This window comes from Hoplias malabaricus, chromosome 1 (genome assembly GCF_029633855.1).
Source record: "Hoplias malabaricus isolate fHopMal1 chromosome 1, fHopMal1.hap1, whole genome shotgun sequence".
Lineage (NCBI taxonomy): Eukaryota > Metazoa > Chordata > Actinopteri > Characiformes > Erythrinidae > Hoplias > Hoplias malabaricus.
This window is the reverse complement of record NC_089800.1, coordinates 4766210-4791071: the sequence shown is the minus strand read 5'-3', so window position 1 is coordinate 4791071 and position 24862 is coordinate 4766210. Positions and strand designations below refer to the sequence as shown.

The following is a 24862-nucleotide window of genomic DNA, read 5'->3' as shown; positions in this document are numbered from 1 at the left end:
TTAGAGAAGCGCATTCATTCATGATTTCTCAGCAGTCTCGGTGATAAGGGTCACGTCCAGTATAACACAGAAATAGCCATTTTAAGTTTATAATACATTTAATTAACACTCTCCCTGTTTTAGGCCAAAAATTAAGATCTCAGAACTATGGTAAATCAAATTTTCACACACCAAACATCTATTTATGACCATTTTTTGTAATAGTTAATGTGAGACGCTAAGTATTTAACGCTGTATAAGAGGCATGTTCGGCTAACGATGTCTGGTTCTTATCACCACTATTGTGATCAATGTCTTCTCTAGACGTTTCTCTAGAAGAAGACGTTGATCAAAACACTTGAAATGACTCAGTAGGTTAGTCACAGTTTTGCAGAAATTTACAGATACTAGAAGTTGCTGCTTGTGCATCTACAGTTCATGTTGACATGATGAAAACAAGCTGGGCACTAAATATGGTCTTCCCTAGAATAGTCGTCAAACACTAACTTAAGGGTAGAATTATTTCAGTAAGATTTCCTCCTCCTTCTCCTAAGTCCTGAATTTATTTTGAGGCATAATCAAATCTTACTCTTTCTGAAATCTGGGCTTCTGTCCTGATTTTCTCACTTTGATCTTATGTGTGTCTCATGGCTGAAACATCTCACTGTGTTTTCAACCGATCAATGTTAAGTGTAAGATTTGATGACATCAGCATTGAAGGAGAACACGGGGTGTACTCATTTACCACGAGACCTTATGACAAAATGCTGATATTAATTTATTTCCACATTAAAGAGGTTTAGGAGAAAATGTTTAAAAAACAAAATAAAGTTAAAGTGGTATTTCATTATGTCCTCTTCTGTCTGTAACCCTTATCCAGTTCAGGGTCGCGGTGGGTCCAGAGCCTACCTGGAATCATTGGGCGCAAGGCGGGAACACACCCTGGAGGGGGCGCCAGTCCTTCACAGGGCGACACACACTCACACATTCACTCACACCTACGGACACTTTTGAGTTGCCAATCCACCTACCAACGTGTGTTTTTGGATTGGGGGTGGAAACCAGAACACCCGGAGGAAACCCACATGGACAAGGGGAGAACACACCAAACTCCTCACAAACAGTCGGGAAAAACTTCTCTCTGTTAAACATTTGTACATATTCAACCTCATTCTGTACATGTGGCTCTATGAATAGGAAAATAGTCTCTACCCCTCTTCATCTTCACCCACACCTCCAGAACTCACCTGTGGCTCAAAGGCTCCCCTTCACAACTAGACAGTATTGGTCACTTAGGCTTATGATGTAAGAAAACCTGGCTGTGTACATTGGTCTGTTTGGGATGTCGTTTTCTAACTCTAATTTTTTAAAGTAGCAGTGCTCAGCCAGGGTGTTGACACTTGATTTTCTATGAAGGGGGTTCTTTAATTGAGAGCTGCTCATCTCTCCTAGGCAATCTTATTTAATATACTATAGCAGCATTGTGATTAAACAGGGATCAGGACTCAGGAAACAGTCTGAAATCTTTAAATAGTTATTTAAAAATCATAGAAGCTTGACAATATCTCAACAGTAAAAAATAAAAATAAAAAGGAATAAGAAACAAAACTCGTAGAAGTGTGAGATTTGTCCTTTTAACCTGTGGAAATAAGCTCAAAACTGTAGCCGCATAGATGCTTTTGCAGCTTCAAAACACGGGACTGTAGGAAAGGACTTCTCTATTTTAAAGCTTCTGGACAGTGTATTGTTTTAGTTTTATTGTCCTGTCAGTGTCTTCAATCGCCAGGGGACCCCAGTGTAGTGTGGCTATCCACAGGAGGGAGTGTGTAAGCTACTGCTGCCACATTTCTCAGCTGCTGCAGAGTTGAGATTAATGTGCCGCTCAGGATGTTGCAGCAGCAGCCTATCACAGGCAACGGGCCCAATCCAAGCCGGGGGCTCGGGTTGAATGCGCACCCAGGAATGCACGCCCTCAACCAGGTTCACCCACAGCATCGGCCCGATGGCGAGCCAGGCCTGGAGGAAAACGGCCACGAAAACCGACGAGACATCGGGGACATTTTGCAACAAATCATGACCATCACTGACCAAAGTTTAGACGAAGCTCAAGCAAAGTGAGTATTTTTTTGAAAGATAAAAAACGACGCGTTTGGCTCCGAGCCTGAAAAACAAAAGTTTGGAAAGCAGATTAGCTTTTATTTATGTTTTAGCGCTTTTTTTAATTCTTACTTTTTGTTATAACACCCCTCACACCCTTTTAACTCAAAGTCGATGTTTTAAATATTGACAGATTTGGTCATGTGTAAATATATACACTTGCAGTAGTTTGTGTGGAGAACTGTTGAAATTATGGAGTCCACCTTAAATCGTGCTGCAGGTACATGGAGTTAAGGGGGAAAGGACAATTCCAGTCATTGTTAGCTACAGAAGTAGAGGAGTTTGGTTGTTATTTACATAAAATAAAGCTATTTGAGCTTTGTTTAAGAGTAGAATTCGCCTCTGTGGAGAATATAATATAACTTGGATGGACATAAATACATTTTGTGTACTTGAGTCGCGATTTTTTGCTCAGTTTGCTGCTGGCTAACGTTAGTTCTGTTTGTTTTGCTTCGCAGAAAACACGCGTTGAACTGTCACCGGATGAAACCGGCACTCTTCAGTGTACTGTGCGAAATTAAAGAGAAAACCGGTGAGTTTTATGGCGCAAAGTTTGCAGTTTGTGCAAAAGTCCCAACTTTAAAAGTTGCTGATTAAATTTGAGAGAGGCCGTTGAGCGAAGGGCGCCATATTGTCTCAGAAACAAAGCGAGAAAGCGAGCCTCAGACAAAAAAAGCGACAGTAAATGTCATTATTCTATTAAAATTATGTCACTTTATTCATATTTCACACCCATTCGCATTTTAGTTCTTCTGCAGTTTTGTATTTTACAGTGATTGTGTTTATTCCTGAATTGCAGCGCTTTTTGTGCTTTTTCTGTAAATGTTGAGGTAATTATTGGATTAACTGGATTAGGAAAAAGTTTTGGGATAACTGGAAAATAATTAAATGATTATTACTATGTTATAGAAAGTCAGTTGTATCATTCTGTACATGAAAAGCTCACTTTTTATTATTATTATTTTTTATATTTGTGCGTATGTGTATTTATACAAATATCACATGAAGATTTGACATCTGAAGGTTTTAAATTAAACAGTTTTAATTCTAGACTAGGGTTAGGGTTGTCCTGTCTTAAATCATAAAGAACAGTGATTTAAAGTGTACATAGGGACGTTTAGCTTCTATATGAAAGAGTTAATCCAGTCAGAGGACACCCAACGCTGCTGTGTACATAACCACCACAACTGACTGACAGTCCGTTTCTCTGCAGTCAGCGCTCATAAATGCCACAACCTCTTGGTCTTCTTAGTTATAAAACAGACCTGAACGTACATTTATGGAAAATAAGGTCAAATCATACTGCAGTTGCAACATTTTGGTGAAAAAAATCACATTTGTAGTGATTTTCCCAAAATTTTTCAGCTCTATCTTCAGGTCTGTATTTACTCTGCGTTTATTAATAAATTACAACAGTTTTCTTCCACCTTTTTCTAAATAATGCTGTGATTTTGGGATTAATTGGATTAGGAAACATTGTTTTGAATAATTGGGAAGTAATTACATGATGATTACTGTGTTTTAGGAAGCCAGTGTGTGCGTGAATAAGTCATTTTGGCTTTAATTGAGCGTGTATTTAATTTAACATTCAAGACACATCTGTTTTTCCCATTGGAGACACATCTGTTTCTGTAATATGTCACATCCCCACTGTTGGCATATTGTGCTGAACTTCAGTCCCAAGTGTCGGTTCATTTCGAGCCTGTTGTTTTTATTTGAATTGGAACAAAACTTTTTAACGTCCATTATAGTTTTCGCTACTTTTCAGTGCTTTTAAATCGTTTATCCATCTATTCCTGAGTAGTCGCAAACCAGGATCATGAATTAGGCTTAATTCTCGAGTACTATAAAAGGATTATAGTTATCAAGCCAGATTCAAGCCAGACCAAATCTAGTTTTTAGATCTGATACCTACCTGAAGTATGGCGAATCAACCTGGTAGATCGTTGTTCATGATTTATTCATGTACATGGGACTTTTACTTACGCAGAAGTGTGTTTACATTAATGATGAACTTGACAGACATGGGATCTGAGCAGAAAGTCAGAACTGCACATTGAGACAGGACCGGCCACCGTAAACAAAGTAAACTAACAGTCGCTAATCTTTTCTCTATGGTCTTTTCAGGTCTGTCTATGAGAAATAACCAGGAGGAGGAGCCACAGGACCCACAACTCGTGCGATTGGATAACATGCTCCTGGCCGAGGGAGTGGCTGGCCCAGAGAAAGGGGGCGGGGCAGCTGCTGCCGTTTCCGCAGCGACCAGCTCCGGAGGCATGTCTCCGGACAGTTCTCTGGAGCATTCGGACTACAAACAGAAGCTGAGCCAGATACGCACAATATACCACACAGAGCTGGAGAAATACGAGCAGGTACATCTCGACCCGTCAGCCATCGATCACAGCCCCTCACAGCTGCTGCCCCTCAGACTATGTTTAGAAAGCAGCCTCCAATGCTCCAGATTACTTTTTCCACGTCTAGTCGGTTTTATTCAGTTAATTACATGAAAATAAAGCAGTGAAGTCCCTGTAAGGCGAATTGTGATGATTTTTTTTGTAGTTACAGGTAATGTAATAGTTTTTTTAAGATCTAGTCTTATTTACAGCATTAGTGTGACTCAAATAGTCAACCATTTTCTTAACGTCTCAAGTCAGTGAAGCTTTTTACGGCATAAGATCGTAGTTAATGGCGTGTAGACTTTATTTAAGAATGCCGTGCATATTTTAAAATAATAGTAAAAAAATGCTTTCAACGATGACTGATGTTCTAGATGGCTAATGTGTTTTTATAATCTGATTGGATACATGTGGGGGCCAACTTGTTTCTTCCCACATTGCTGGAAGTCACGCTCATGCTGATGGAAATCAGCGTGCTTCAAATGCAAATTGAACAGATCAGCTTTCATGTAAGTGAACCAGTGCGAAGGATAGGAGTTGACAAATCAATGTGTTCTAGGAATAATTGTGTTCATCTTTACGCGAATGCAGCCTTGCCCTCGAAAGTTGGATTAGGTCCTAGACCTCGTGTGTTAAAGTGTGTTAGTTTGAATGGGGGAGGGTAGGGTGCCTTTTTATAGAAGTCAAAACATCTCTGAAATGGATTGGGCGAGTCAGCGGTGAGGGTGGATGCTATTGTCGCTCAGTAAAAACAGTACATAAGATGGCTGCTGTAAAGTTCGGTGTGTCTTATTTTTCAGGCGTGCAGCGAGTTCACGACTCACGTAATGAATCTGCTGCGGGAGCAGTCACGCACGCGGCCTGTTTCCCCGCGTGAGATCGAGCGCATGGTGGCCATCATCCATCGCAAGTTCAGCTCCATCCAGACCCAACTCAAACAGAGCACGTGTGAGGCTGTGATGATCCTCCGATCACGCTTTCTGGATGCCAGGTGTGTGTGTGGTTTTCTAAGTTGTTAGAGAACTGAAAATGAAGCTTGAATATTTCAGAAACTGTACATCCTGACTTCTGAATAAGTAACTATTAGTGGTTGACGACTGCAGATGGTTTTGTGGTTTTTGTTTTCTCACATTTGAAAAAACGGTGGGTTACAGTGTTATATTGATCTGAAGTTGCTCACGCTACCCCAGTTGTATTCAGTTAAATTCCAGTGAGGTCCTGTTGCTAAAATCTGTGCTTGGTCTCATAGAGGTGCCTCACATATCTGCTGTTGATTAGGAACGGTCGGTTTAGGACCGGCCACAGAAAAAAAAGGAAAGCAGAAAACTCAAACAGTCTGTTTGATTGGCGGAGTTGAGAGAAGCTATTGCCGTGTTTACTGGATTAGCTACTCCCAACGACTTTGTAAAAATGAACATGAATATTTCATTCATTCATTCATTATCTGTAAGCGCTTATCCAGTTCAGGGTCGCGGTGGGTCCAGAGCCTACCTGGAATCGGGCGCAAGGCGGGAATACACCCTGGAGGTTGGCGCCAGTCCTTCACAGGGCAACACACACACACACACACACATTCACTCACACACTCACACCTACGGACACTTTTTGAGTCACCAATCCACCTAACATCATGTGTTTTTGGACTGTGGGAGGAAACCGGACACCCGGAGGACACCCACGCAGACACAGGGAGAACACACCAACTCCTCACAGACAGTCACCCGGAGGAAACCCATGCAGACACAGGGAGAACACACCACACTCCTCACAGACAGTCACCCGGAGGAAACCCACGCAGAAACAGAGAGAACACACCACACTCCTCACAGACAGTCACCCGGAGGAAACCCATGCAGACACAGGGAGAACACACCACACTCCTTACAGACAGTCACCCGGAGGAAACCCACGCAGACACAGGGAGAAAACACCACACTCCTCACAGACAGTCACCCGGAGGAAACCCACGCAGATACAGAGAGAACACACCACACTCCTCACAGACAGTCACCCGGAGGAAACCCACGAGACACAGGGAGAACACACCACACTCCTCACAGACAGTCACCTGGAGGAAACCCACACAGACACAGGGAGAACACACCACACTCCTCACAGACAGTCACCCGGAGGAAACCCACACAGACACAGAGAGAACACACCACACTTCCTCACAGACAGTCACCCGGAGGAAACCCACACAGACACAGAGAGAACACACCACACTCCTCACAGACAGTCACCCGGAGGAAACCCATGCAGACACAGGGAGAACACACCACACTCCTCACAGACAGTCACCTGGAGGAAACCCACACGGACACAGGGAGAACACACCACACTCCTCACAGACAGTCACCTGGAGGAAACCCATGCAGACACAGGGAGAACACACCAACTCCTCACAGACAGTCACCCGGAGGAACCCCACGCAGACACAGGGAGAACACACCACACTCCTCACAGACAGTCACCCGGAGCGGGAACCAAACCCACAACCTCCAGGTCCCTGGAGCTGTGTGACTGCGACACCTACCTGCTGCATCTGGATTGAACAGTCAGTCAGTCTGGGTTCGGACAGAGTTCTGCCATTTGATGATCCTGCATTAGGCTATGATATTGCTATATAGAGTGAGAATTACTGGACTTTTTAGAAGGCCAGTTCTTTACCGCTGTTATCTGTTCCCCTCTCGGCAGACGCAAGAGGCGCAACTTCAGCAAACAGGCCACGGAGGTCCTGAATGAGTATTTCTACTCTCACCTGTCCAACCCATACCCCAGCGAAGAGGCCAAAGAGGAGCTGGCCAAACAGTGCGGCATCACCATGTCTCAGGTAGAGCTCTCAGCCTGGCATCAGCTTCTCTTTTTGTTTTCTTCTTCTCTTTCTCACTCTCTGCCTCTGGATTTTAAAAGGTGTCCAACTGGTTCGGCAACAAGAGAATCCGCTACAAGAAGAACATCGGCAAGTTCCAGGAAGAGGCCAATCTTTACGCCATGAAGACAGCCATGGGGGCAACACAGAGAGAAGGGTCTCCACACACTCCAAACTCTACCGGTTAGTTCTGACCCTCCCCCTGCATGGGGGCTTAATATTTACGATTTGTTTTATGATCGCATGCGACTTTCATTGGTATCAGTCAAGGTAATGCGTTCACCCACTCTCCTCTCACAGGCTCAGGGTCCTTCTCACTCTCAGGGTCGGCTGATCTCTTCCTGGGAGTTCCTCCGGTGAATGGAGAGCAGCCTGGCTACCACATGGGGTCTCAGGTTAGACCTCTATAAATGTCGTTCTCGTGGGGCATGGTGCATGGTGGCGTTTCAAGTCTGTGCATTCCTATTGAATCACATCGTTAGGTTTTGAACATTCGATGACTTAAAGCAACTCTAGGTATGATTAGGTGATTTTACTCCTGGGCTCCTCCTACAGTGGAAGGGTGTACTTCATATTTACACCCATGTTCTGTACCTCCTCCAAAAGGTGCAATGTCAGGGGCTTTATTCTCTGTGTTACATCTCAGTGGAGCATCAGTGATTTAGGGTAAAATACTACCTAGTGTTGCTTTAAAGTCAAGCTCCAGTGTTTTTCAAGCGAAGTAATAGTCTATTTCTCATGTGACTGAATACATACATTGATTGCAGTCACCAAGGATCCAGCCGTCAACAGATGGACAGCACATTACTCATTAATAGTGATGAACTATGGTAGAGAATATGAATATTACATTGACTTTCAATTTTAAGCCTCGTTTTCATTTCATTTATCAGGGAAATACTTTTAAATGTTACATCACGTGTCTGTTACCTTCTGTGGTCAAAATACCACAAGGATCAAACCCCAGCAGCGTTCTCCCCCTGTCTAAACAGCCCTCTTCAGAACTCCCAGTTTCAGCACCTGTTCATTTAAATGATAATGAACCGCTCGCTGTTCATCGCTTATTTTATCCCATGTTTGGTCAACCCACAGGAAACTGACTGGATGATGTTGTTGTTTCACAGTGTGTGGGTTGGTGGGTTCTAGAACCCTAAAATGCACATGCACAGACGTGTCTCTAAAATGATTATCTACTGTACCATACCCTACGGATGTGGCAGGTGGAGATTGTTTTTTTGAAAAACGCTGGAGTATTACTTGAACTATCATAGCAGGGTGTGTGTGTGTTTGAGTGCATGTCTGTCAGTGTGTGTGTGCCCATACTTACACTTCCTTTTCCTATCTCTCTCTGGTAGGACTCAGTTTCTCAGTCCCGCTTTTCAGAAAGACTCTATAATCCCAGAGAGAGTCGGGTGAGGAGCTCATTACATGCATGTTTATACTCCTTGAGTAGTCACAATGGTCAGCCTAGCTCAGGGGTGGCCAACTGGCAGCTCGCAAGCCGCATGTGGCTCTTTTCCTGTGCCAGAGCAGCTCTTCCATTCATGATTAAAAAACAAAAAAAACATATAATTCGATTTTAATTTAGAAATAGGAAAATGGAAAGTGGGAAACGAGTGTTTCTCAACACGACAGCCCTAAAATCACACTCTGAAGTCACATTACACACGGCAAAAAGAAGCTGCCGCAGTATCTGCCACTATGTCACAGGACTGTGTGGACGAATAAGGGTTTTCCTTTAGGAGTGTGAGGAGATTTTGGTTCACAGTGACATGTGTTGACACTCTCGTTCTGCCTTAAAAACCCTCTTTCCTCCTCCCAGTCCTGAAACATGAGGCAAATATTACTCTGAAATATCCAAAGTTAGGTTCAGAGTCTGGTTCCAAAGTAAACAATAAGGAGGAGTGGACTCCTAAAGAGGTAGTTGTGTGCTCTAGGGGTGGGCGATACGACCCTAGAATAACATCACAATATTTCAGGGTGTTTTGGCGATATGAAAAAAACACTGAAAAATATTTTTTCAGGATTTTATTCATTTCAAAAACACACTATTGAAAGTAAATCAATGTTATACTAATATTAATTATCCATTCATTCATTATCTGTAACCCTTATCCAGTTCAGGGTCATGGTGGGTCCAGAGCCTACCTGGAATCATTGGGCGCAAGGTGGGAACACACCCTGGAGGGGGCGCCAGTCCTTCTCAGGGCAACACACACATTCTAAAACAGTAAATATCAAAACAAACACAGAATTGTTGCTGTGCTGAGTCACTTCGTAAACAAGTCCTATTATCATGATATTGATTTTTTTAATATAATTTTAAAAATGATGACGATATTATCGTGAACGGTACATGGCACAGCCCTAGTGTGCACGCAAATCTGTGCAAATACGTAGCTTGTGGCGCCTAGTATACTCTCAGAAAAACTGCTACTGTGATGGTACCCTCAAGGACACATTCTGTACCTTAATTGTACCATATTCTGTTGTGATTGTAGATTTTTAAATATTATCTCATATTATGTTTTTTATTTGCATTCTAAATATTCGCCTCACCTTCTGGGCCATGGACAGCGAATTTAACGTGCCTTTAGGGAACACAACTAGACTTTAAAACCACTGTTTGTACCTTTTTAAATGACTATAATGTACCAACACTGCTTTTTTTCTGAGAGTGTATGTGTGTGAGTTTGTGTCGCCCTGAGAGAGACTGGCGCCTCCTCCAGGGTGTGTTTCTGCCTTGTGCCCATTGATTCCGTGTTGACTCCGGCCCCACCGCGACCCTGAACTGGATAAGCGCTTACAGACAATGAATGAATGGCACGTTGGCCATCCCTGTTTTAGCTCGTACCAGTAAATTCGCTGAAAGCTTTGAAGGGATACTCCGGTGATGTGCGATCTAATCTAAATAGATCCATAGTGCCATATCTGTAGGGTAAAGTCAAGATCCGTTTTTCTGTGTGTTGGGTTCAGTTCTGGACATCTCTCAGTTTCAGGTGTTTAACGTTATTTTAGACTTTAAGGATCTGAAAAAGAGAAGAGTAGAGCCTTAATGGACTCATGGTTTCTCTGATGGTCGATGCTGGATGTACTAATGGCACTTTTCCACTGCATGGAACCTACACGACTCGGCGCTCTTGCTTTACCACTGGCCCAATCTGGACCTGGTCCCTGGAGCCAAGTACTTTTTTTTAGCCCCTGTTCGCTGACGGTTCCGACCGAGCCTAGTAGGTATTAAAATATTATGTGCAAACCTTGCAGGACACTGATTGGCCAGTGAGACCTGTCAATCACTACTAAATGCAGAATCTCTGGCGGCAACCCGTAACATCCCACCGTGGTGTTTTGAAGAGGTTCAAATGCTCATTCAATGCTCAAAACACAAAAACAACATGCGAATACACAATAAACAGTAAACAGTGCCTGACTTCACAGCCAGCATTGTTGTTTTTCCGACATCGTTGGCTCCATTTCTTGAGGGGAACTGTGCTAACGGAAATCCAACCAGCTAAAAGCGAGCTGAGCCGTGTCGAGCCGATCTCGTGCAGTGGAAAAGCACCATAAGATAGAGTACACGTTTTAACTTATGTTGTTTACTTCATTTTTCCGGTAGCTACCTCCACTTCAGCCATTTTGTTTCAATCATAACTTTTCCCGAGCTTGACATTTACAACGTATACAGCTTTAGACTCTAGCCACCTGAGTTTGGGACGGTGCATTGAGGACAGGTTTAAAGTTGGCACTGGAATTGACCGGAATTTTTGACACTGATGTCATTTTCTCCATCTCTGTCCACGTCAGACTAATGGAAACTGGCAGGAGCAGAACACGCCTCCCTCTCCGCCTGGAAGCGAACACTCCGACAACTCGGACTGAGGGGCGCTGAGCGAGGGAGACGGAAAGAGATCGGGACAAAGGTGAAGACAGAAAGAATGATGGTCACTCTTCTGCCCAAGTGCAGCTTTCTTTATTTAAATTTTTTTTTGTTGAATCGATAAGCGCATTATCATTATACATCATAATGTCTGGAGAGAGAGAGAGAGTGTGTGTGTGTGTGTGTGTGAGTGTGAGAGAGAGACAGAGAGAGAGAGAGAGAGAGAGAGAGAGAAAGGAAATGGACTGCATGTGTTTGCCATGTATTTGGCAATTTATTTCTTTTTTGGTTTCTACTTCCACTACATGTTACTGCAATATTTGGGTTCTGAAGAGGGAACTTTTTAAACTGCATTAAGATTTCTTTATGAGTATAGTACTATTGTTATTGTTCTCACTGCTATTCTAATCTATATTGTTTCTTTAAAGCTCAGATAGAGGTGAATTGACATGGGTAAAGGGGGCAATAGAGAATAATCCAAAGATCGTTTGTTTGTTTTTGTTTCATTTGTGTGTGCGTGTATTTCTCTTTTTTACTGTGTGTATCTATTTTATGAATGGGGTGTGTTTGCTGTCTTTATTTACGGTTTGAATGCGTATAGCAACAGTGCTGTCTTTCTCTGTACAGTGAAATACCTGTATTCTCTACCTCTTTTACAATAAAGACTGTCTGTGTTACACATTCAGAACTTCTGGGAGGAGCCCTTTCAGTTACGAACGCTTCCGTAAGCTGAGGTAGCCTTATCAGTTACCCCCATGCTTCAGGTTTCAATCAAGATGAAAAGAGAAGAACAGTGAAGCTGTAAAGACACTTACCCCACTGGTCACCAGCCTACCATGCTGCCCCCTGTGTAACGCCAATGTATTACATATTTTATTTGCTGGAACTAGACTCCACAGGAAGTTAGATTGGTGTTGGGCTATAATGTAGGTGGACCACTGAGTGTTGAGTACTGTGTAAACCACCCCTATTCCATAAACCACACAGTTCTGGGTCTCAAAACACCACAAGGACTAAACCCCACAGCAGCCTTCTCCCCTGGTCTTAACAGCCCTGCTCAGAATGGCCACTTTTAGCACCTGTTCCTTTAAATGAAAAAGAGCCTCTCGCTGTTCACCCAGACCCTGAGCGTACAGCAGTGAGGAGCAGAAGCTCTGGAGTTTAGCCGTTTTCGCTCTGTTCTCTTATTTCTGCTATGTGCAACCTTGTCTTTGTGATCTCACAGTACGTAATCAGAACGGCATGTTTTATCCCACATTTTCTGACTTAGCCAACAGAAAACATACTGAGTTTTGTTCACAGGGTTTGGGTTGGTGGAGTCCCGAGCCCTAAATTAATGTGCCCATGCACTGAACAAGTATTTTTTCCAAAGATTTTTCAAAATATGTCCCAACGAAACCAATAAACGAAACACTACTATGTTAATTTTAATATAATGTCATTAGATTTTATTCCCAGTGATTCTGCATTGTTTACATCATGTGAACATTTGATCCTTTACGTAACGTTCACACAATGTAAAGAACAAAATTCAAATTGTGAAAAACAAGAAACAATAAAAGCCCAAAATGACAAGGACAACATGTGCCGCAGTAGAGTGTAGTAAAGATTTTGAAATCAATCACAAAACCCCTCTGTCCATCCTCTGTCTCTCACTTAACATTCTGGACCGACACAGGGTCATTGCTGACCACCTCACTCTGGCCTTTTGGCTCAGGGCTCTTACTGTCCCTCTCTGAATCGGCCCGGATAGGACTGAAGACCGTCCCTGCACTTTCAACCATAGCTTGGCTGGGTTTTGCCTTGGGATGGGGCATGACCACTATCTCGACGTGCTCATTAGCTTGTTTCTCGTGCTGGACGGTGGTAGAGAGCTCTGGCTGGTGTCCGCTGAATCTGCGCTGGAGTGCATGCTGGGTGCAGGAGAACGACCTCTGCCTGGGCGCTGGCTGAGGAGACAAGAAGTGCGGTGTTGTAGCCCGTGTGATGTCCTTCGAGCCTTCTCTGTCTTCTTCTTCAGCGTCTGAAGTGACCTCCTGAAGTGTGCTGATTGGTCGTGAAGGACGGCCGAGGATTCTGGGGCTGACCAATGCCGTGGCTGACTGGTTGACTGGCGGCCGCCAGCTTTGGGGTGAAGCGCACTGTTCCCTGCTCATTACCCAGTCATTGCTGAGAAGAGAAATGCAGAGGTTTAGGCTCAGCTTATGTTTAATCCTAGATTTGAGTGTGGAAATTCTAAATTTTAATGGTTTCAAAACAGGATTGGATATTTATAGAGAGAGGACCAAAAATAAACACCATTATCCTAGACATGCTGCAAAGCTTCATAACAGTATTTCTGGTCCCAAGACCCACATCAGGCTCTTAAGGTAAGAACTGAGAACTGAATCAGGTTTTGTACGGCTTGCTGTAATAGCAGTTTACCTGAGCAGAGGTGAAGACATGTCCCGGTGTGCGATGACCCCAGAAAAGGAGGAGCTTCTGCCAGGTAGACAGGGAGGTGAAGCTGCCCATGGAGAATACATGTAAGTACGGTCATCCCACAGCACCTCAGTGGTCGGGTCCATGGGATAAGGACTGTGGTGAACTCTGTGGGCCAGGAGCAGCTCCAGCACCTGGTGATGCATCCCATCCCGGGCCACATTTAAGGGCCTTCGCCCTCTACAGTCAGTCAGCTCCTGATTGGCACCGTTTAGGAGGAGGAATCTGGCGGTCTCATAGCATCCGTGAAGGGCGGAGAGAAAGAGAGCAGTCTCACCCTGGAAATGACAGAGAGCATGAAAGTCTTGGATTAAAACTCTTGGAGAGTCCACAGTTTAGTAGGTAACCTCACACAAGTCAAATCAAGGGACTGAATGGGTTCTGTGGCGTCAAAATAGGTTCTAAAGTTCTGAGAACCAAAAAATCAATGTAATTTTGTAATTGAGAAAACTCATTAATATTCAAAGTTATAAAATCATGTTTATAAACAGAATATTTCTGTAGTTAATCATCTGTTTTGAGTTTAATATTCTTGAAGAAGCCGTTTTCGCTTTCTTTCTGCCTTTTCTTGGTTGCACTTCCCTCAGTCTCGCTTTCGCCTCCAGAAGTTTCTCTTTTTTGACTTTTGACGGGGGGCGGGATCTAGGCAGTCTTTGGCGACTTAAGTTAAGCCCCGCCCACCCAGCTGATTCTGCACACCCCGGTAAGTCGTCAAAAGTGCGGCAATCTTACCCTGATTGTAAAAGACCGCCCAGCAAACACAGGTAGGACATATCAAATATTTTTAACGATTATGTCTTTTAATAATGCACAGTTCTTCATAGAGGCTTAGAGTCATTTTACAATCAGGGTTAGGGTGTGCAGAATCTGCTGGGTGGGCGGGGCTTAACTTTAACAACCAATGACTGTCTAGATCCCGACCCCGGTCAAAAGTCGTTTTTTTTTTTGGTTCTCAGAACTTTAGAACCTATTTTGACGCCATAGGGTTCCATTAAAAAATTCTTTTGATATTTTGGGAATCTAAATGCCCTACAAGATGGTGGCTAGGTACTCGCATGAGTTGCATACTGTTAGATAACCTGAAAGTGCCTGCATTTCCATAAAAGCTCCCCCTCGAGGAGAACATTTAGTCTGCTAAATGTGATTGAGTAAGTTACAAGCCTGGTTCAAATGTTGATTATTCACCTTGTGATCCTGAAGATCCACTGCGGCGCCATAGCGGATCAGCGTCCGAGCCAATGAGAGGTGATTTACTGAGCATGCCCAGTGCAGGGCGGACCTCCCTGGCAGAGAGAATGGAATTTTTTACAGAGGAGGGAAAAAGAAAAGAAACAAAAGCAGGAGAGATCCCATTATATACAGAGACAGACAGCGCAATGCAGAAGTGTTAGGGAGTCAGAACAAAGGAGAGCCATGAGTGAGAAAGCCAGGTCGTGGGTACAAAAGTCCATGGGACGTGAGACGGTTAATGGTCTAAAAAAAAGTGTGTGAGACAGAAGCTGAGAAGTTAAATAAATAAAAGCCTGTACACTGAATACGCTATGGCACATTAACTTTGTTCAGAGTCTTCGGGTGGGATCAGGGGTTCTAAAGGGTCCAGTGAGGTAGATTCAGGTGCAGAAAGGGTGTTAAGAAAAAGATGAAGAGAGAGAGAGAGGAAGAAATGGGGAGATGAGAAAAATGCACACATTACTCCCCATCTATGAAAAAAAAAATTCTAATCATTCATATTAAGCTTTAAAACACCAGTCAGGACAAGCCACACATTCCAAGACTGTTTATATGATTAGAATTTATAATATAATAAACCTAGCAGGAAACGTCAGTCATCCAAGATAGGTCTTATGCTGCCTTCAGGTCGTGTATATATATATATATATATATATATATATATATATATTATGAGGATATTTATGACATTTTTGATGAAGACTGACATTCCGAGTTGGCCTCGTCAAATACCAAAATGGTGGCTGCTGGTATGGACCATAAATGCTGCTCCTGCAGTACACAGTTAACGTTTTATGTTTTTTACAAGTAGTTGTGCAGGTTAACTGTACAGTTCAATCTTTGATACATTTTGTGCAACTTGCACTAATGTGGATTTGGAATGTTTAAAATGACTTTTAAAAATGACTCAGGGAACATGGGGAAAAATGGAATGCCTGTCTATGTGATTTAATGAATGCATGTCCAATTAGCTTTATTTTCTTACAGTAAATATAACTTCCTGTTTCTGAAAATACAAACCTTCCCCCAACCAAAAAAACACTTGACATTATGTCATATTTACAACCTGCAGACTCATAATAGGGATTTCTGAGGAAGGTTTGGAGGCAACATTGAGTTAGCTTTGTTAGCTTTGTAGTAAAGCTACAAAGCTAACAAGCAGTATGCTTACACCTCACACGTTAGCACTGTGCTAGCTCTAGTCCTAAATCACTATACACCTGCAGGTTTCTCAGTGTACGACACACTGTATGAACACTGAGACTACATAGATGTGTGTAGACTATATAAATTGTGGTTCATTTGCTAGATTGCTAACCGATTACAGCCAGTCCTAAGCCTGTCTTCCCTACTTTAACATTCTGTCTGACTTTGGGCGGTCATGGCTTTGTGTTTTTGGCTGCTCCTGACTGGAGCTTTAAAAGGCAAATGTAAGGATCAAAAATACCAGTGAAATTTGGCTGTTGGAGCTAGACAGACTAGAAACTTCTGACATAGCTAATCTGAGCTAATGACGAAACTTTAGTTTACCAGTGTGGTCGGTGTTGTTAACCGGCACTCCAGCCCTCAGCAGCTCCAGAACCACTCGGTCCAGTCCACTCCTCACAGCTCGAATCAGAACCACAGAGCCATCTGGACCACACCACTGCACCGGAGCTGACTGTGAAGTAGCATGTGGGAGTTATTATTGTGTCCGAGAACTCAATGTAATTTATTGTGTATAATTTGGGTTTGGGATTGAGATATTTTGCACGTGAAATATAGAATTACAGTGAGATATTTCTGCAAAGGACAGATAGGACCATGTCAGTATTGAAACAATTAATTAGCAAAATGCTAATTAAAGAGTGTGCATAACACAGCTATTTCCTCATTGTATGTTGCTTTAATGGACCACATCTCTTTTATCAAAAACTTTGAGACTGTGAATCAGATTTACGCACAAGATTTCCCACCAATAACAAACTCTTTCTGTTTCTATTGAACAAAAAACTCACGTTGCTTGGGCCCATTTGTTGTGGGGGCGGGGCATTCCTGTCCCATCTTCTTGGTGGCACTGACAATGGAAGGAAAAGTACAAAAGGGGGATGTTATTGTAAGAAATCTTGGACGACATGAAACAGTCACTTCTCGTAAAGCAGTGTACGCCCCTTACCTGGCACCGACGACTGCTGGTGATTGACGTTGAAGTGCTTCTGGGCTGGTGACCTGTGGTCACATATCGTCCGGTTGATGTCCTCCATGGAGCTCTGGGTCATGTCCGTGTCACTACCGATGTCCAGGTCTTTCCTAAGTGGCCTGCTGTTGAGGAGCAGTCAAAAAGACTTTTAGCTGTTTACTTTAGCTCGACTTGACAACAGGTCAGAGAGGTTTCAACGGCTAATGCTATTTTAGATCCAGAAGTAGGAACAATCCACAGTAGTTTTTCACATCCTCTGTATGAAGGGTTTGGGACCGGAAAAACAGTAAAAATGCTATTTTTGTCTTCAGTACTCTAAGAAAAAGAAGTTTTTACAGCACTGTCCTGAAATCAAGTGGGAGGTGGAGGGATGGGCTGGTTCCCTGGCCACCACCAAGAGTTTACATAGTGCGGTTTCTGCAGTGAGCCCAGAGTTGCAATGACAGAGGCTCTGTTCTCCCTATTACAGCTCAGTGAAGAATCACACCGTAATTTTACATCTTAAAGCTGTAATTTTAGTGTAAAGATATTACCTAGTTTTTCTTTAAAGTAAAGCTCTGGTTTTAAGGTCACAATCTGTCAACTCATCTTTTTTTTAGCCACAGACAAAAAAAAAACGCTCTGGAGGTGAGATCGAATTCATGGGTTTGAGTGAATATCGCCATCTGGTGGACAAACAGTCCAGAGATTTTCAAGCCAATAATCAAACCACTAAAAGTAAAAAAAAAAACAATATAACCTATAAAACCTATAAAAAACAATAAAAACCTAGCTAATAAATAATCAAAGCTGTGTTTATTTATGTATTTTATATAGCATTTGTGGGTCCACAACTCACTCACTCACTCACTCACATTTAGCAGGCTGAAGATTCCCACAAGAGGGATAGCATTCAAACAGATTTTTTGGTGCTTCCTAAGAGTGGTGCTTCACATCAGGGACACTGTGCGCTATCGATTTAAGTGTCAGATTCACCTCATCCGTATGGCATCCTCTCCGAGTGGTTCCCTGCGTTTCCTCCCCAGCTCCTTCCCTTTTTTCTTTTTCTTCATGCCGTTTCTGTCCTTCCCGCTCGCAGACCGGCCCCTGGCCTCACGCTGGTCATTGGATCGCTGTGTCCAGGCTTTGCTGCCGTTGTTGTCGTCCGTAACCGTTAACCTGTGGCGCACACGTTGTCCTCCCTCTCTCCTTTCCCTCCTTCTCCTGACCCACACCAGCATCACCACAGCGACCACAAGCAGTGCCACAGAAACACCCATGGCTACGCCCACTACAGGCCACAGCCAGGCTGCAGAGTCTTTATCGTTTACTGTGGACAACAGAGAAAGGTAATCTAGTACATCTGTAGCCCTGATCAACACCTCTAGCCTAGTTAGGTCCGGTATTGCAGCTTTGTGCCAGCGTAAACAGTGTATACTTGTTCATCACACACTGTGTATTTTTTTATATGAATATGTTTAGTCAATAACATACCCTCTGGGTTGTCTGAGCTGCTTTCTTTGTCCACAATCTCATTTTCAATGGCCTTGATGCTGATTAGGGTCTGTATTTGGGTTTTAATATGAACTGGTGCTTGGCCCAGCTGCAGAAAGGCGCTCAGGAAATCAGCAGCCTCCATGGCGTATGGGAAACAGGTGTTGGGCAGAACAGAGCAGGGTCTGTTGTCCACCTGAAGAAACAACAGTGACCTGCAACACAGTAAAATGACATATACCTGAATGAATCAATACTCTGACACTTTCCAAATTAATCTCCATCTGCTGTATGTGTAATGTACAGTTGATTACTATGCACTAACATTTATTGTTTTGTACTCATTGACCTTAAATGTGTTTTTTTTTCAATAGAACCAATTGGTCAGGAGCCACTTTTTAATCCAGTGACCACTATGGCATCTACAGTATATACCTCCTGAGCAACTAAACCCTTTCTGCTCAGATAAATAGCTTTTTAAATATTTTTTATAGGTCTAAACTACGGAGCCCCTAAGGTGAAATGGTGGGTTTATTTAGCAAGTCCTGGCTACTCTATAGTATTTTGAGGCCACAAAATAATATATTGAGGCCACAAAATAATATATGGATGCCACAAAATAATACATTGTGGCCACAAAATAATATATTGAGGCCACAAGATAATATATTGAGGCCCCAAAATAGTATATTGGGGCCACATAACAATATATTGAGGCCACAAAATAATATATTGAGGCCACAAGATAGTATTTTGAGGCCATGAAATAATATATTGAGGCACCAAAATAATATTTTGAGGCCACAAAATAATATACTGAGGCCACAAAATAGTATTTTGAGGCCACAAAATAATATATTAAGGCCACAAAATAATATATTGAGGCCACAAAATAATATTTTGAGGCCACAAAATAATATACTGAGGCCACAAAATAGTATTTTGAGGCCACAAAATAATATATTAAGGCCACAAAATAATATATTGAGGCCACAAAATAGTATTTTGAGGCCACGAAATAATATATTGAGGCCCCGAATTAGTATTTTGAGGCCACAACATAGTATTTTGAGGCCACAAGATAGTATTATGAGACCAAAAAATAATATATTGAGGCCACAAAATAATATATTGAGGCCACGAAATAGTATTTTGAGGCCACGGAATAATACATTAAGGCCACAACATAGTATTTTGAGGCCACGAAATAATATATTGAGGCCCCGAATTAGTATTCTGAGGCCACAAAATAATATATTGAGGCCCCGAATTAGTATTTTGAGGCCACAAAATAATATATTGATGCCCCGAAATAGTATTTTGTGTGGCTGTTCAGCTGCTATGCCAATCAAACTTGTGCGTGTTGCAAATGCAGGTCCCTTGGTTCAAGCTTCAAAATACTATGTTGTGGCCTCAAAATATTATTTTGTGTCCTCAATATAGTATTTCGTGGCTTCAAAATACTATATGGTGGCCACAACTTGCTAAATAAACCCACCATGTCACCTTAGGGGCTCCGTACTAAACCTTTTGCACAGTATTGTACATCATACACTAATAAAGCCAAATGAAAGTAGTCCCATTACCCATTGCTTTTATATGTAGGTGCTTGTCTGTGCAGGTCTATCAGCTGCTGAGTGTCCAGACTTGAGAAGTCAGCACTGGGCTGGAAGGGCACCACTCCCCTCAGTTTAACACTGGTATGGAGCAGGATGCTGATAGCCCACAACACAGAGATGTTCTGGAAGGGTCCCGTATGGAAGGGGATGCTAGTCTGCACGACCAGGGTTCCTTTGGCCCAGTTGGGACGCTTGTTTGTATGGCAGTCTGAGCCATCCCACCCACAGGGGGCAGAGCTGCAGCTTCCCTCACAGTGTGTGTTGCCGTAGTGGTCGCGGCAGTACTGAATGTAGTCTGTACTGAGAGATGACACAAGCTTGGTTTACATTCACAGAGTATCTACAATCACTGTCCACTTTATTAGAACCATGTAGCTTGGGGATTAGTCTTGCTGGTCATAGCCCTCCACTCAAAAGATATCCAGACAAGAGTGACACTGGTTTGAAACTGGCCATGGATGAAGAGATAGGTGATGGCTTTTATGGATCCGTGTGTATTGACGGATGAGTTACAGGCTTGAACTGCACTAATAAAGCTTTTTGATCCAGTGGCTATTGAGTGTACATTTTTTTGCCCTTTAAACAGTGAGTATGTTTCATGAGTTTCATGCAGATTCCTTACACGCAGGATTCCGTGGGCACACAGTCAAAACCGTCCTTCAGACACTGAGACCCGGAGCATTCTTTATCACAAACGCCGTTCGCAAACTTGGACTTGCACATTTTATCCACTGGACAGCTGCTCCATGGATCACTGGGAGAGGCTTTGGCTTCAACAAAGAACAGAGAGAATTATCAGCAAATAAAAATCTACCAAATGTATGAACATACCTCTTTAGTTTAAACCTGGAGACTCATGAACCTAACTCGATCTGGATGTTTATTATACTGTTAGCTTAGTCATCAGATACTGGAGAGTGGTAGGACCTCCCTAACAATGCAGAGAGGGGCCAAGCTATTGTTTCTGCCTGTGGATGGGTGTGGCGTCAATGGGCATCTTAGCCGTTAACCTCTTGGTGATCAGGCAATTGGAATTTTTTTGATTGGAATCAGTTCATGCAACTGGTTTCTGTAACTTACTCATACTCAAATTAGGCACAGCTCCACAAGGGGGCGCTGTTGTGCCTTGCATAAACAACTCTTTAGCCCTCTTCACACATTCACGGTAAACCAGAAATGTTGTGGAGTAGAGATTAATGATTAGGGAGGTTAAGCTTTAACCAGGGGGTGGGCCTGGGGGTATTTGCCTCATAGCAGAACATTTGTTGAGGAGGTATTGATTAAGCAAAGCCACAAGGAGCTGATGCCTTTACAAAAAAAATAAAAATTAAAATTGAATATCCATCTACAGGTAGAAAAACAACATTATGAACTCATTATATACAGGTATCTGTAAAATACACAGTCAAAATACTCCAGTGTTTAATGCATGATTGTAACTGGCTGACCTATGTTCATCAGTTTCCTCTGCTAGCATAATGCTAACTACAGCATCTGTGGCTTTTCAGTTTGGTTAATTAAAGATTGTAACAGACATTCAGTTAATGTTTTTTTTCCCTAATTTTTGTCTTGAAATGACACTCGCTGTTAGGAAACTCACTACACATTCTCCCAGCAAACACTGTGTGCGTTTTCAGTCAGGAAAGCAATATAGGTAAACTAAAGGGACATGCAGTAACAGCAGCAGCTCCCCCAGGTCCTAGTGTGCCCAGGTTTCCTTACATCGATAATGTGGAGAAAGAGGGACAAAGGTGTGTCTGCCTTTCACAAACCCAAGGTTGCTTTACAGTGTTTGGGGGGGGGGGGGGGTTTATAAATATGTTTTTGGCAACATCCGCACTTCAAATCACCTTTTTCCATGCATGTGCACATTCATATGGAGCCTACCACTACACACACACAGTTTTTGTGGTCTGTCTAAAAGGAAGAAAGAGAACTGAGAGAAAATGGCTAAAAACCAGAGCTTCTACTTGCTCCTCACTGCTGTGGGTAATGGCGGACAGTGAGCTGCTCATTATCATTTAAAGGAACAGGCCGTTCTGAACAGGGCTGTTTAGACAGGGGGAGAATGCTGCTGTAAGGTTTGTTCCTTCTGATGTTTTAACCAAACCAAGTCACCATTTCGTTAAGACCCCAGAAGTGTGTTCACATGTAGAGGTTTTACAACTTGCTGGGCCCCCTTTTTATGTACCGTGTGCAGAGGAATGCTCCTTGGACACATAGCAATGTTAAATGTGTATATGTTTCCTGAAGATTAATGCCCTTATTGTTTCGAGAAGCGAAAAACCGAAGCTATATATGGTACTTGTGTTGGAAAGAGCTAAACTGTTGGTGTAAAAATGGGTCAGATGATGTAGCAGCCGTGCGAGGCGTGTCCTTGGCCTGAGCCTCGGAGGAAACGGGAAACTCTGGGTCTGAACCAAACAGGAAGAGTCCAGGAGAGGTGGACAGCAAGAGGAAATGGAGCGAAATGGGAGCGGGTTGAAGGGCATCAGCGTGGTGATGAAGGCCCTAATGGAGGGGGACAATAGGCTTACAGGTGCAGACAATGGAGAATAAATCTCTTTATGGAAACAAACAATGGCAACAAAAGTTAGTAGAAGAGTAGCATGAGAACAATGGGATTGAAGTTATTCCATATTCAAGTCAATAGTCCTTTGCCTTAGGTCAGCTAAAGTTGACTAAACTGCGAATAGCCTCTAAAGAAGTGTGTTTCAAACTTGATACGTCCAGAGTTGTGTGTTTGGGTTAGGGCTGGAAAATAAAACAATATCAATATATAGTGCAATATACAATGTTTCAACAACAATGATATGATTTTTTTATTCATTCATTATCTGTAACCCTTATCGAGTTCAGGGTTGCGGTGGGTCCAGAGCCTACCTGGAATCATTGGGTGCAAGGCGGGAATACACCCTGGAGGGGGCGCCACACACACACACATTCACACCTACGGACACTTTTGAGTCACCAATCCACCTACCAACGTGTGTTTTTGGACTGTGGGAGGAAACCAGAGCACCCGGAGGGAGAACACACCACACTCCTCACAGACAGTCACCCGGAGGAAACCCACGCAGACACAGGGAGAACACACCACACTCCTCACAGACAGTCACCCGGAGGAAACCCACGCAGACACAAGGAGAACACACCACACTCCTCACAGACAGTCACCCGGAGCAGGAATCGAACCCACAACCTCCAGGCCCCTGGAGCTGTGTGACTGCAACACCTACCTGCTGCGCCACCGTGCCGCCCACATTTTCACTATTTAAATATAATTATTTGGAGCATCTACCACTGACTAACCTTCATTACCAGGCACTGCCATAAGTTTACTGCACAATTTCAAACAGTTTAAAAAAATATTAATACTGACAAAGCCAAGAGGTTTATGTTTGACGGCAGTGTCATTTTCTTGAGGTTCTTTCCAGTTTTTCTGTGGCTTTTATATTGTTCATATTAATGACATCATTATATACTATTGACCAAAAATGGAGAAACACATTGTGATATCGATTTCCGCGATATATCGTCCAACATCTATGTGATTGGTTATACCTCTACTGCTCTATATGTGTGAACGTTTGTAGAAACCAATTAATTAATGAATGGGAAGATCTGGAAGAGCCTTGTCCAATAACAAGTGTTGGATTGATGTGTATAAGCCCTACAGAATAGGATTTGAGAGCAATGGACCTGCATTCTCTGGAGTGATGGAGGTCTATACATTCCCGTGGGATGAGTTGAAGTGGCTAATCATCCAACATGCCATCAAATCTTCACAGAAATGTCCCAACATCTACCATAAAGGCTTCCCAGAAGAGTAGGAAACGTAACTGCCTGTTAATGCCTTCATACACTTAGAAAGTTTTCAGTAATTATTAATATTTTAACACACTGAAGCATTTTCAGACCCTCCATATCCCTCCACTCATCCGTCTATATGCATTCATACATTCACACATCCCCTCGTTCTCATCACAGGACGCTGGTGTGGACTGACCTTGACTGAAGGGCCACAGGATGAAGATCAGGGCCATCATCAGGACCATAATCAACTCTCGGCGTGTCCTCAGTCTTTCTTTCTGTAGACGCTGACCTCGGTCACTCTTTTTTAAGGTACGCAGGACCTCCAGAGATAGGAGTAGTGTGTTTCAGTCTTTTTGAGCCTCCAGGTCTCGTTGTTTTTCTCCTTTGCTGAAATACCCCACACTGTTGGAACGGTTATGTCTGCACTCCCCTCATTAACACCCACCCACTCCTCTCTGTCGTTCTGTTTCAGGAGCTCTGCGGATATCTGGACTACTTCCTGCCACTGTGTGGAAAGAATAGGACTATGTTTGTGTGTGTGTGTGTCTCTGTGTCCAGTTGTGACCAGTTTTCAAACCTCTGTTGTTTTTTTTTCCAAAATAATCTGGGTTTACTGTATGAACAATAGGATAGAAGAGAATTATATGCTCAATGTTTTTCCACAAGTTGAACACCCTTCGTCTTAATGACCTGCTTTTATCAAAATACCACAGGGATTTAACCCCAATATATGCATTAAATATATATTTTTACAACAAGCTTCAACCAGAATTGGTTAAAAAC

General features: G+C 42.9%; 2 protein-coding genes across 5 annotated transcripts; one reads left to right on the top strand and one right to left on the bottom strand.

Annotated features, from left to right (window-relative positions):
• Nucleotides 1-1744: 1744 nt before the first annotated feature.
• pbx2 (pre-B-cell leukemia homeobox 2) lies at nucleotides 1745-12075 on the top strand. 2 transcript variants are annotated; one of them, XM_066644778.1, is made up of 9 exons: nucleotides 1745-2093; nucleotides 2595-2668; nucleotides 4264-4508; nucleotides 5333-5523; nucleotides 7230-7365; nucleotides 7446-7587; nucleotides 7705-7799; nucleotides 8760-8816; nucleotides 11209-12075. In XM_066644778.1, the coding sequence occupies exons 1-9, from the start codon at nucleotides 1867-1869 to the stop codon at nucleotides 11281-11283; spliced, it is 1242 nt and encodes a 413-aa protein (XP_066500875.1). In that variant the 5' UTR covers nucleotides 1745-1866; the 3' UTR covers nucleotides 11284-12075. The 2 variants fall into 2 exon arrangements, with proteins under 2 accessions (XP_066500875.1, XP_066500881.1); XM_066644784.1 differs by lacking the exon at nucleotides 8760-8816 and having other exon boundaries at nucleotides 1751-2093; nucleotides 11209-12066.
• A 652-nt stretch (nucleotides 12076-12727) lies between these two features.
• notchl (notch receptor, like) lies at nucleotides 12728-24444 on the bottom strand. Of its 3 annotated transcripts, none has more exons than XM_066681082.1 (11): nucleotides 24273-24444; nucleotides 20886-21033; nucleotides 20231-20563; nucleotides 18645-18859; nucleotides 18147-18480; nucleotides 17148-17293; nucleotides 16990-17048; nucleotides 16523-16652; nucleotides 14948-15045; nucleotides 13706-14040; nucleotides 12728-13450 (listed from the first exon to the last, which is right to left on the bottom strand). In XM_066681082.1, the coding sequence occupies exons 1-11, from the start codon at nucleotides 24319-24321 to the stop codon at nucleotides 12934-12936; spliced, it is 2364 nt and encodes a 787-aa protein (XP_066537179.1). In that variant the 5' UTR covers nucleotides 24322-24444; the 3' UTR covers nucleotides 12728-12933. The 3 variants fall into 3 exon arrangements, with proteins under 3 accessions (XP_066537179.1, XP_066537185.1, XP_066537194.1); XM_066681088.1 differs by having other exon boundaries at nucleotides 17148-17290; XM_066681097.1 differs by having other exon boundaries at nucleotides 20886-21027.
• Nucleotides 24445-24862: the final 418 nt, after the last annotated feature.